The following is a 12,302-nucleotide window of genomic DNA, read 5'->3' on the forward strand; positions in this document are numbered from 1 at the left end:
TTTAAGTCATATTTCCAAAGAATGACTGAAATTACATAATATATTTTAGTAGGCTATCTCAACCGTACAAAGCAGGTTTCCAGTGGGTCTAAAAAAAAATAAAAATAAAAGATGTCGCTTCTGTCAAAATGGTTAGAACTGAATCCAGTGTTTCTTAAAGAAAATACAGCTTTAAAAAAAAATAAAAAATAATCAATTAAAGACCCATAAAAGTTTTAAAATTGAGTTTCACATTAGATTCCTTTTAAAGCTTTTTGCTTTGCAGTGTAACAGCAACATGGTTGTTAAAAGTCAGTCAATGTCCTAAAGAAAAGAAAAGAATAAAGGCAATCATGTTCTTCCCCCCTGTACATCCTATACACCGACAACAAACAGTCATCACAGGCTTGCATAAACAGTAAGACGATGAGGAAAACATAAAACACACACAGAGACATTTTTGGCAAAGCAGGAATAAAAGTGACAAGAAGCGTAATTTGTGATTTGATCCTTATCTTGTTTTTGTCTCTCAACATTGTCCCATTGATTGGCTCTGATTGTCCTTCACAGTCACGTGATGCCATTCTGGTTGCCATAGTGACCTCAAGTGCATCAGCTGGGCAGCGCGCAGACAATGTTGCCGCAACGTTCCTCGGAGGCTGTCATAGCAACGCTGAGCGAGACGACGAGAGGAACTCTACTTAAAATACCTCGGTGATTGCAGGGGTCCCGGATTCAGATTTTTGATTGAACGTCTTTTTTTTTTTTTTTTTTTTCATAAAATTGTTTTTCTTCTAATGCGGAGAAGCGTAAACTCACAGGTGCTTTGGTATGTTTCTTTTTGATGCCAGATAAATATCTACATTTTATATAGGAATACAGGCTAAAATAGATAAAGAAGATTCTTTTAGGATCAGAGAACAGCAGAAACTCAGTTTCTTTTTCCAGTATTTGTTAAAAAAAAAAAAAAAAAAAAGCTCCCAACAGGAAATGCACATTTTAAACCCAACGGAAAGAGAAAAAAAAAAGTATTGGACACATGTTTAAAAAGACACTTTTTCTGATTTCCTTATAAAAACATTTCCCAAACACCCTTTTCTACACAGTGGGCCTTTGCCTAAAGCAGGGCTTTACAACCACAAAGTCTTCACATCAGTTGTACAGTTTGACCCCAAATCCAAACCTCAGTTCAGTGCATTGAGAGAGGAGGACACGAACCCGACCTCCTCCCTCTGTCAGACCCCCCCGAACCCGCCCGCACACACCCTAAAAAAATCAAAATAAAATAATCTTCTCTGCAAAAGAAAACAACAAAAAAAACAAATATATATGTATACTATTTACAACATGTTATATTACACATGATGCTGTACACACACACACACACACACACACGCCCATGCACACGCACTCACGCTCGCTCGCCACCATGCACGCACATTTCAAACAAACAACTACCTGTACATGTGTCTCCGCACCCGAATAGGAGGATGCGAGAGAGAGAGGTATTGACGTGTATGGCTTGACAGGAGAAGAAATCGGTTTTTCAGTCGCGAGGGCTGAAAAACCGCACGTTTAAGTACTGGACAGGTTAATACATACCGACGGCGTGTCATGGCGTCACCTCACGGGGTGACCACGCGTACAGTACAAACACACACACGCACGCTAAAGCACTATTTACTTAGAGCTCATTAAATGCCAAACAGGGTCATCATTGCAGCCACTCTGCAAACACACGCGCACATACACACAAAGTCCGAACTACAGTGTTTTTTGGTCCTGTTGGGGATCTCCCAATCACGCTGTGGCCGTCAAACTACCAGTATAAGACCATTAAAACCCTCCAAACCAGTGTGGTTTACAGTAAGTCTCTCCTTACCATACAGTCTCTCTGTTTAGTCAGTCTTTGTTTCAGAAAGTCTGACGCCCTCCTTTCCGTAGCATATCCAAGCGACTGTACTCCAAAGTGCTCTTGTCCTTGGTTCCTGCTCTTTTGTTTGCCGTAATCTTGTCGCAGTGACGAGATACTCTGTTGTTTCAGCCACAGGGAAGGCTGGAGACTCTCGCTGCGACAAGGAGCCTCAGTCCACATCTGATAAATCTGACGCGGGTCAGACTTTTTTTCCCCCAGAACAAACCGGGCTCCTCTTAAGTGCCAGTACTGTCGGGCTTTATCCAGTGGGCGAGCTCCTTCTCTTACAAGGGACGGATCAATACGCAGAGTCAAAACTCTTTGTCTTGGTTTCCCTCCGTCCCCTAAGCTCCCGTTCTGAAGGATCATCCTGGATCTCCAGAGTTCAGGTTCAATATTTGGGTTTCTCTCTAGCTTGGCGGTGCTAGGACACGATGGCCATGCCGTCGGCGCTGATCAGCTGGCCCGTGGTCGGCTCGTACGTCCCGGCCAGGTAGAAGAGGTCATCCGCCGCGCCGCCGGGCTTTCGTTCGTGCATCAGGTGATCGTACTCGGCCTTGCTGACCACCTGGCAGCGATGGGAGATGGTCTGCACGTCATTCTCGTCCTCGTGGCTCGACTGATACAAGGCATTCTGGGAGAGAGAGATAAACATATCTGACCATCAAAATGTTGCTTTCACAAGAAAAGAAGTAAGAATGTTTTTGTTTCTGCACTTCCCACATGCCCCCCTCTTTGTCGTGTCTTTTAGCGTTGGTTTTCTCATGATGAAGTTTTATGTTTGCTCAGCCTCGCTCAATGTTGCTGCTGATGCTAACCACCCCGCTCTTTCTCTATTTATTCCAAACAAACCACTAATGCTGTTGCCAGAAATGCAAAAAAACCCAACTTCCTGTGAGATTTTTCCCTGGGAAAGACCCACCTTACACTGAGTATTTAGAACGGAAAAAGTGTTTCATGAACTAAGTGGATGTTCAACCATTCATATCAGATGGGAACAGGGGAATAAAAAAAGCAAAGAGGTAATATATTTATATGAAAATGTCACGGGCTGTTACTTTGACCATTCCCCGTTTTAGAAACTCTACTTGCACTCCGTGGCCTTTACCTTGCCGTCGCGGTGTCGCTTCCCCAGGCGAGTCTCCTCCGGGTGGTAGAACCACTTGACCCTGACCACCATGCTGGAGCTCCACGACTCCCAGAGGCTCTCCACTCTGCCCACGTAGGGCAGCTGGGGCCGGCCGGGTGACAGGAACACAGCGCAGTCCCCGACACGCACCGTCTCCTTGCCCCTCACGATGGCCTTGTAGAAAAGCTTGCGGGCTTTACCCTTCAGACCTCTCCTCTGTCGGCGAAAAGAGAGTAAAAATAGTCAATTTATTCAGTGTGGAGGGTTTATTCCACCACAAGACTCATTTCAGGAATCAGTTTATTTAGTTTGTTTTGCTAAACCCAGTCTACCAAAGTATGGTAAGATTTAATACGTCCTTACACCAATCATAACACACTAATCCCATGTTTGCTGGCACACCAATAGTTCACTCTCACCCTGATGAAGGCAATACTGAAACTGATGATCACAGTAACCATAACCTGGCTGACACACCTACACTTCTGCTCCGTCTTTACACACCTTCAGCTTCTTTTTAAGCTGCACATCTCAGCCGACAGATGCAGTCGTGTTTACAGAGCAAACAACGCGGCGGCAGGATGGAAGCCGAGAGCGGCGGCGGTCGGTTCAAACTGTTTTGTTCCGTTATCTCAGGATCGTGACTTAATAATCAGGATAACATATTCAGTGTGTTGTCGATGTGTACAAAGACTGAGATGATATTTGATCGTAGCATTTACTGTATGTCATCGGCAGAAACAATCAGTAACCTACTTAAGCTGAGGTGAAGTAGGTTACTGATACCCAAGAAGACTACAGTTTTGAAACCGTATATCAAGATAGTGATGTGTGATTATGAGAAAACAGTCTGGTTAAGTCAGAATTTGGAAAAAGGGAAAAAGAACATACACAAATCCAAAGTGACCTACCTGTGTGGGGTTGCCGGACCACTTCCAGAGCTGGCGTCCAGGCAGAAGGGGCGTCATGTTGGGCAGAGGCTCAGGTGAAGACATCCGCTGCCTCTTAGCTGGTGCTGGGTCTTTGGAGGCGGTCTTCGGCTGCTGGCTCACTGGACTGCTTTGCCTCTGATGGTGGCTGCTCGAAATTCCTTCTTTCCTCTTCAGATGGTTCTTCGCCGTGTTACTGTTAGCCGCCACGCCTCCTTTTGACACAAACTCCTTCCTGTCTTCTGTTCTGTCAGCCCTCACCTTCGACCCCGACACCGCCATACTGGCTTTGGCCACAAAGCCGTGAGCCGGGGTCGCGGCCGAGGGAGAGGAGCTCGAGGGGTCGGGGCTCAGGAGGTCGGAGGTCAAGCTTTGCCTGTGCTTGTGTTTGTCCTGCTGGAGCAGCGCGCGGCGCAGCAGCACGGAGGAGGACTCTTCGTCGGAGGAGTACGAGGAGTCGTTGTCCGTCGAGCAGAGGGACGAGGAGGAGATGGAGCCGGAGGAGGAAGAGGAGGAGGAGGATGAGGAGAAGCAGGCGGAGAGGCGGGAGAGAAAACGGCCTCCGCGGTGAGAGGCGTCCGCTGCGCTTCTTCTAGGCGCTTCGGCAGCCTGACCATCGTCCTCGTCATCCTCGTCCAGCTCAGAGTACGAGCTGGGGCAGTCACTCGGGTAGTCCGGACTGTAATCTCCACCTTGGACGCCAACTGCTGACAGCAGATCCTTCCTCAGAGGTGGGGCGCCCTTTACAATAGGCTCAGAACGGGCCTTGGCGCCGTCTCTTTCCCCTCCTCCCTTCTTGTCATCCTTCACCAGCAGGGTGGGGTTGATGTATCGCAGCGGCGCTCCAGCGGGGGCGAGACTCTTGCCTCCTTTCCCTTCGCTCCCCCCGAGTCGTAGCAGGGCCTTGCCGTTTTTTGTTTTAGGAGAGGTCACACCTTCGTGGTCGAGCTTCACCAGTAACTGTTTCCTGTCGCGTTCGCTCGCCGGCTTCCTGCTCCCAGCTGCCGTCGCCATGGCGACGGCCGAGGAGCAAGCAGAGGACGAGGAGTCCCGGAGCCCCACGGAAGCCGCCGCGGCGACCGGTCGCCCCGCTCCAGAGCTCCCGCCGCTTCTGAAGGAGGAGTAGCTGTTGGCGATGCTGCTGAACGAGTCACCTTCAAACGGGGAGCCGAAGATGCCTTTGATGGGCATCGGGGGAGCGAGGAGGTGGGAGGCGGGCCGGTGAAACAGCCCCAAGTCTCGCTCTCGTATCCTCCTCTGGGTCTTACGAGACGTCCCGTTGAAGAGGAAGAAGTCAACTGGGGGTCTCTTCCTGGGCGCGGACCAGTTCAACAAGGAAGCGTTGCCAGTGTCTGTTACTGATGTCGGCGTGCTGGCGGTCTTAGGCACTGAGTGGACTTTCTTCGGTCTGCCAACTGAAAAAGGAACCGAGCAACAGAGATGAGTTATAATCAATAAGAAACTGACGGGACTTCAGAGCAGACAGAGATGATTGTGGAACTGAGAGCTTTTGGAGAAACGTAATATCTCTATCTCCTTGATCTCCACCTAGCCAGGTAGGTTTCGACATATCCATTACTCAAACTAAAAACAAACCTGGTAAACCAGTCTCTCCCTCCAGCTTTTATTGTCACCCGGAGTTTGTGACGAGTTACATGTACAGCCCGTTGCTGAACTACACAAAACACCCTGATGACATCTCGTAAAAGCATGATTGATGTGGTCATACAGAGGTTAATTGATAGGCGGCAAACAAGGAATTTTAATTTACGAGTCTTCCGGTTTACATACCTCCGCTCGGTGCTCTCCTCTGACTGGGAGGCATCTGATAAGTGGTTGACAGTTGGAACTGTAAATGAGGGCTTGTTTGGGGGATTATAATATGGCCTGAAGGGCTGTGTGTCTGTGAATGTATTCACTAGTTAGACAGGAACTTCTCAGACGACGTATATTAAAGCTCCGGTGTCTGAGTGGATTCCTCAGACTGTCTTATGAAACAGATAGACATGCTTTCTTATACATATTAAACGGTGGGTCCATTATTTTATTTTTATGTTTTTATATCATTCTGTAGCTTCACAGTGGCGTTCCTTATGTATTCAAATCTGAACATTAAAATCTTGTTCAAAGTATAAATGTTTTAGCGTCAAAATGCTATTTTACCAAGCCATACCAAACATTTTCCCACGTGACCTGACGTAGGTTTCTGCATGGTGACGGTGCTACACTACACAGTTCCCAGTTTGGAGAAGCAGACAGGAGTAGCGATGTTACACCCAAATCTATGTCCACAGAGAGCCACCAACACATGTGGTCACCATTTCTGATGGGTCACATTTTGTGACGACAGCCGTCAGAGATGGTGACCTCATGTGTTGTTCTCTGCGGTCATAGATTTTGGAGGTCACAGATTTCGGTGTAACACCGGCACGTAAGCGAAGCGATGTACCGCTGTGGATGCCACATTAGTTTGGATCCGAAAGTCACACAATAACACAAAAAATGTAACCGATCGATGCAGCGGTAGAGCAGCAACTCCCGTGTTCTGCAAGGTAAGATGACTGTTTTTGTAAATGGAGACTGGTGGCTTTGAAGATAGTGTTATAAAGGCTTCAGTTCCCCGTCAGAAAGGGCTGTCTGACGGTAAAGAGGTAAAGCTGTGAAAATATTCAAAATATATCATACACTTAAACTGATATAGATTTTTTAAGTGGCTAAAATACGTTTTTCTGCTGCTCCCGTCTTACAGCTGCTTTACCTCGCCGTCAGACAGCCCTTTCCGACGGGGAACTGAAGACGTTAAAGTGCTGTCTTTAAAGCCACCAGACTACATTCACAAAAACAGTCAATTTCAAAAAATCCGAACTAACCCTTTCATTTATTTCCAAAATTCGCACAGCTAACGTTGACTCAGCTAGTGCTAACGTTCACATTATTCAGAACCTTACTGATTAGCTTCAATAAGCTTATTTTGGTATCCTACGTTTTTGCAATGGCTGAGTGGGCGTTTCCATTTGAAAAGAACGCAGATGAACCCGCTCTTTAAACTAATGATGTTGATTGACCTTCTAAATGGACAAAACTTCACAAAATGTTTATGTGTTTGTTGGAGGAGTGACAAATCATTAAATACGAGGATAAAGGATGTCGGTATTCCCTTCTCCCTCACCTGGTCGTTTCTCTTGGGGCCTCCCTGCTGGCTCCTCATTGGCTGGTTTCTCTGTGGTTTCTCTGTCTTTCCTCTCCTGGGTGGAGCTTCGTCTCCCGCGGTGACCAGGTGAGATCAGAAGTGCTGGAGAGGGTTCCGCACCTGATAGAGAAAAGAGTAGTTAAACGATGGAGTGTCTTTTCTGTCATTCATTCATTCTGTGTGTGTTTGTTTCCATCCTACTTTTTGAAGCCATACTCACAGCAGATTTGGTATCCGGGTGGCAGAAGCCTGATGCTTGTGAGCGAGATCCTCCCCCTGTCACCATCATCAAACTCCACCATCACATTGCCCTCCTTCTCCTCCTCACCTGGACCTCCTAAAAGCACAACACACAGGACATGAGTTGCTGGGAGTGTACCGGCGTATGTGTGTGCAGACCGAGTGAGGTCGTCGGTGCGTCTCGCTCACCTCGATGGACGTATCCGGGGTAAAGACAGCGAGAGCGCTCGCTCCAGTAGGCACACACTCGCGTCCCTGCAGTCAGAATGGCCTCGCTCTGAGGCCGCACGTCTAACACCTGGAAAAATCACAAAGTTATCTGTATAACGCGTGTGCACAGCTGCCCATAAAACTGCAAAAAATGTAACAAATGCAATGAAACTCACAGCTTCCTGTAGTAGCTGCTCCAGCGAGTAGATACGGGGGCGATTCCCACGTTCCCCTTCGATGACAACACTGAATCTAAGAGAGAAAAAAGAAAAGGGAAATGAATAAAAAATAACAAAAACTGTTATTTTAATTTGTTAGTTATAATTCCAGCCCCATTTCCACTGTTCGATTTCAAGGTTGTCTAGGTTTTTTTGTCACGAGTGCTCAGTTTTTTCAGCTGTGCTGGCCGCCCACTGCTGTGTGTCTTGGCTTTGTAGTTGTCTAGACTTCTTGTTTGTCAAGATTCACACAGCTGTCAGGCATTTAACTAGCGCTAAGCTAAGTTTTCAACTCTTTTGTAAATCCGAGAAGACAATATGTGTTTTTCGTACTTAACTCCAGGGTTTCCCCCCGGATATTGTTAAGCCGAACCTATATTTTGTTGCTTCTCGTATTGGCGGAATAAACAATGGTCACTCTGCTCTTTCCTCTAGAAGGTTGAATGTTTTATTTCGTGAAGAAGTACACTTTTCTTTTTAGCTGAGGTGGTTTGTATCTGTGGAGGGCCTTACATGTCAGGCAGGTCCAGCGTCTGGACACAGGCGGCGTACAGCAGCTCGTCCTCCTTGGAGATGAGGATCTTCAGGCCGTCCACCAGCATCTCTTTACTCAGCACACAGTTTGGCAGCGCTGCGGCGGGGAGGGCGTGGGACAAAGATGGATGGATGGAGAAGATAAAGGATACATAATTTGTGAGTGTTGATGAATAATTGCTATGTGAAGTGAAAAGCAGGGAGTGTATGCATGTGTGAAAAGGATCCAACATGCTTTTAAAACCTACGTGTGTGTGTGTAATTACATATGTGTCGCTGTTTATGCCTACCGGGTATTCTGCAAGGCATGTTGGGAGGGAGGTGGATCAACTTCATCTCCTCCTCCTCCTCCTCCTCCTCTTCCTCCTCCTCCTCCTCCTCCTCCTCCTCCTCTTCCTCCTCCTCTCCCTCGGAGAAGCTGCTGTCCTCGTCCAACCGGAAGCCGTCGTCGGCCGCGAAGCTCTGCAGGAGCCGGCTCACTGCGTGGCCCTTGGCCTGGACGGGAAACAGGAAGTGTCATCAGTGGGCACAGAAAGCAGGATATATGACAACACTTCATTATATGCCCAGATTAAATTACAGTAAACAGGATCTGCAGGTGACTGAATCAAGTCTGATGTGGCTGATGAGGTGAATCCGTCGGTGAAAAGCGACCGCAGGCACCAGCGCCTCTTGTAATGTGACACTTCAATTAAGCCTCACTAAAAGGTCAGAGGTCACAGTCGGTAATAACTGGTAGGACTTCAGCGTATTGCTCAAGGACACTTCAGTAATGTGGACGCCTACCAATATGGAAACCCTAATTTACGTTCTCACCTTCACACGCACACACACACACACACACACATCAGATACAATCCATCTCCAGACCGGTTTAGGCTAGTCTATCCAAAGATGACTGATGATGGAAAGTCAGCTCGCCCAACAGGTTTCTGCTTGTATTTAGACTTTCCAAAGAAAAGACCATAATATTCAATGGAAGAATGTGTGTGTGTGTGTGTGTTGTGTCTTGATGTTTTCCACATCAGGAGATCATATATTTTAGTGACAGAAGTTTCGTCACCACAGGGCATGGGTGATTATTTCTCTTTAGTGCAGCTGGTGTGTGTGTGTGTGTGTGTGTGTGCAGGCATGCATGGGTGTGTGTGTAGGGTTATGGCCAATGATTATCTTTATACTTCACTGTTTGGTTTAGAGTTATGTGTTTTTGGACATTCCCTCGAAGTGAGTCAAAGACTGAGGCAACCTCGGGGCATCTCTCATTAAAGTGAACGTGGGTGTCTCACCAACGGCTTCCCGCACGAATACAACGGGCCAGTGGTGCGTAAGTACAGCGGGCAGGCATGCATAGACATACCTATATAACAAAAGTAAATGTATATATGACAAAGTGACTGATTTACAGATGCTAAGCATCTCCCTGAACAGGAGCCAAAGTTATCAGTAGGCTCTGTCAGTTGTAATCTACAGGATTTTCAGATTTCCTCACAGGGCGCGGCTCACTTCAACGATGAAGGAGTGAACTTGAGGCGAGGGCTTTTATGAGAATTCCTCCTCGCTTCTCTTTTTGCTTTTCTCAGCCTTTATTTGCATCAGAAGGCCAAAGGGAGTGACCTTCTCTGAGTCACCTTTCTGCTTTTACTCACATTTCCAGTCTGTCTGAACGGAACCCGTCCTGACCACCGTCTGGTTCCTTTTTTTCCCATTAGCTCTTTTCAACAGTAATGTAATTATTACATTCCTTACAACTCTGTGACAGCAGTAGTTTATTGTGATACTCATTATATGACCTTTCTGTCACACCTCTAAAATTGGCAATTGCGTCTCACCTTTCGCTCCTCAGGTCTCTTTCCCATGCACCTTCTGTGTGAATGATCCAAGGAAACAAAACACCAGCGAGGTAACACAGATTATGTACCCCTTAAATGGATGTTGAACTTTAGAAGAGCTTCCCTGCGCATGATATTAACTCCAAATATTGTTGATTTTCCTTATATGAAATTTTCAGGATCAACAGGTATCATGCACAAGAAGTTGCACAAAGCTTTAGAAAGTTCAAAAAGGCTTCAATAGTGACAGAAACACTAATTCAATGTGGTCTAGTTCCCCTGATCATTTACACAGAAGTGCAAAGATGAAGCAGCTGAGGAGGGAAATCCAAGATGCCAGTTTTGAGGGTGTAAAGGTGCCAGAGTGTCATAAACCATGGCTGTCAGGGAGTAATTTACTTGCCTGAATAGTAGTCCCTGGCAAAAGTAAAATATTTCTGTGTCACTGTAAGGTTCCTCACCTTTCCCAGCAGGCCCTGTCCCGATGAGCTCTTCCTCATGGCTTCCTTGTTGGCCCTGCTTGCTTCCATCAGAGCTCTGTGGTTCACCCGGCTGTCCCCAAAGCTACAGCCCACCGCCAACGCACCCCAGCTGGGCAGAGACGCTCTATTGGTCCCCTGGTGGTCCGGATGTCCCCTTTCTGTGTTGGCGAGGCTCGGCCTCCTGGGTGCTCTCCTCTGATCTGCACTGTGCACACTCCCCATGCCTGAGGGTGAACGAGACATCACGCAAATTAGAGCCGGCAGATAAATTGCAAAAACGTCAATATCTGATATTAGATTTTATATTATTTTGTTTGATATGAGGTAAGAAACGTAGGTTTTGCTGGTCTTGGAGGCCACATAACTGACATCTATGATATATGTGACACAATTTTCTGAGCATATTAGATTGTTCTAGATGATTTAATGAACAAAGAATTGCTCGGCCATCATATCAACTTCACAAATATGACAATTGTTCTTTCAAGCCCTAGTTTAGATTAAAGATGGTAAGAGAACACTTAAAGGAGCATACAAATGGCACATCCTGGAAAATCCAACGGATGTGACATCATGTGCCCTCGCCTTTACGTTCTTCAGCTACGCTACAGGGCTAACAGTGTGCAACGATAGCTAACGTTCGGTTAGAAATGGAGTCCGCTAACGGCAACAAAACGGTCAGCCCCCACCACAACTCAGACTCCAACACAAACTCAACGGAAGCACAAAAAAACAAATTTATAACTAGTGAAGCCCGTCTAGCAAAACGGGGGGAAACTAAGATCAACGTAGTGCAAGCACAAGCGCGAGCAACAGGACAATGACTGTCATTGACTTAATGACCACCGGTGTCACATTTTACAAGCACTTTCTGATTCTTACATATAGCCCCTTTAAAAAACATTTTTTTATCTGAACCGCCACACATTTCCCAGTTTATCCTTTTAGAATTTAAAACTTTTCAAAACTAAAACAAATGCAGATTCCTCTAGACCTTAAGAAAATCATGTTATCGTTCACTTCAAGTCAAAAAGTGAAAGTCACAGAGTCACAGGGTGTCAGCAGCGTATATAAAGACATGTGTAAAGGTCTCACCTGGAGGCCCCGGTCTCTTACTCCTGGCTTTCTGGTACGCTTGGAGCTTGGAGGACTGCGATGAAAAAGGCACGATCCCGGCAGGAGCTTCTTTAGAGGATGAGCTAATCTTGGTGTCGCCGGCTCCGTCTTCGCTGTCGTAGCTGCCGTCGTCCTCTTCCTCCTCTGTGGAATCGACAACATCAATATGATCAGTCGGAGAGCTTCAAGTGATCTACATGTAAACACTGTTAACTAAAGCCGGGGACTCACTTCATGACATGTATTGACAGCAAGCTTTCAATATTCCTCCAGCATCTACAGTTCAGTTCACAAGCTTGTGACTAAAGTTACTTAACTTAAAATACAAAAGTTAGAGGAGCGAACAGAGAAATATCGCCGTTGATTGACTTATCTCTGAGGGGTTTAAAAGTGGGCGGTATTAATGCGCAGCTTGTTCCTTAACTGCAGTGACAGGAAGCAAATGTGCACATATGCAGCGCTGCATGCACGCACACGCACACAAACGTGGACACACACACACAGATTGTTATTGGCAGCTGTGTGTCGCTG

The 12,302-nt window shown here is 46.6% G+C and overlaps 1 protein-coding gene across 1 annotated transcript in view; it reads right to left on the reverse strand.

Annotated features, from left to right (window-relative positions):
- Positions 1 to 702: 702 nt before the first annotated feature.
- bahcc1b (BAH domain and coiled-coil containing 1b) overlaps positions 703 to 12,302 on the reverse strand; it is a 102,923-nt gene continuing 91,323 nt past the window's right edge. The window contains 11 exon segments of the mRNA XM_037754376.1: positions 703 to 2,528; positions 3,003 to 3,239; positions 3,935 to 5,367; positions 7,122 to 7,262; positions 7,363 to 7,479; positions 7,572 to 7,680; positions 7,769 to 7,844; positions 8,324 to 8,441; positions 8,635 to 8,839; positions 10,635 to 10,879; positions 11,751 to 11,915. Coding sequence (XP_037610304.1) covers positions 2,319 to 2,528; positions 3,003 to 3,239; positions 3,935 to 5,367; positions 7,122 to 7,262; positions 7,363 to 7,479; positions 7,572 to 7,680; positions 7,769 to 7,844; positions 8,324 to 8,441; positions 8,635 to 8,839; positions 10,635 to 10,879; positions 11,751 to 11,915 — 3,056 coding nt within the window. The 3' untranslated portion in view covers positions 703 to 2,318.

This window comes from Sebastes umbrosus, chromosome 20 (assembly GCF_015220745.1).
Source record: "Sebastes umbrosus isolate fSebUmb1 chromosome 20, fSebUmb1.pri, whole genome shotgun sequence".
Taxonomy (NCBI): Eukaryota; Metazoa; Chordata; class Actinopteri; order Perciformes; family Sebastidae; genus Sebastes; species Sebastes umbrosus.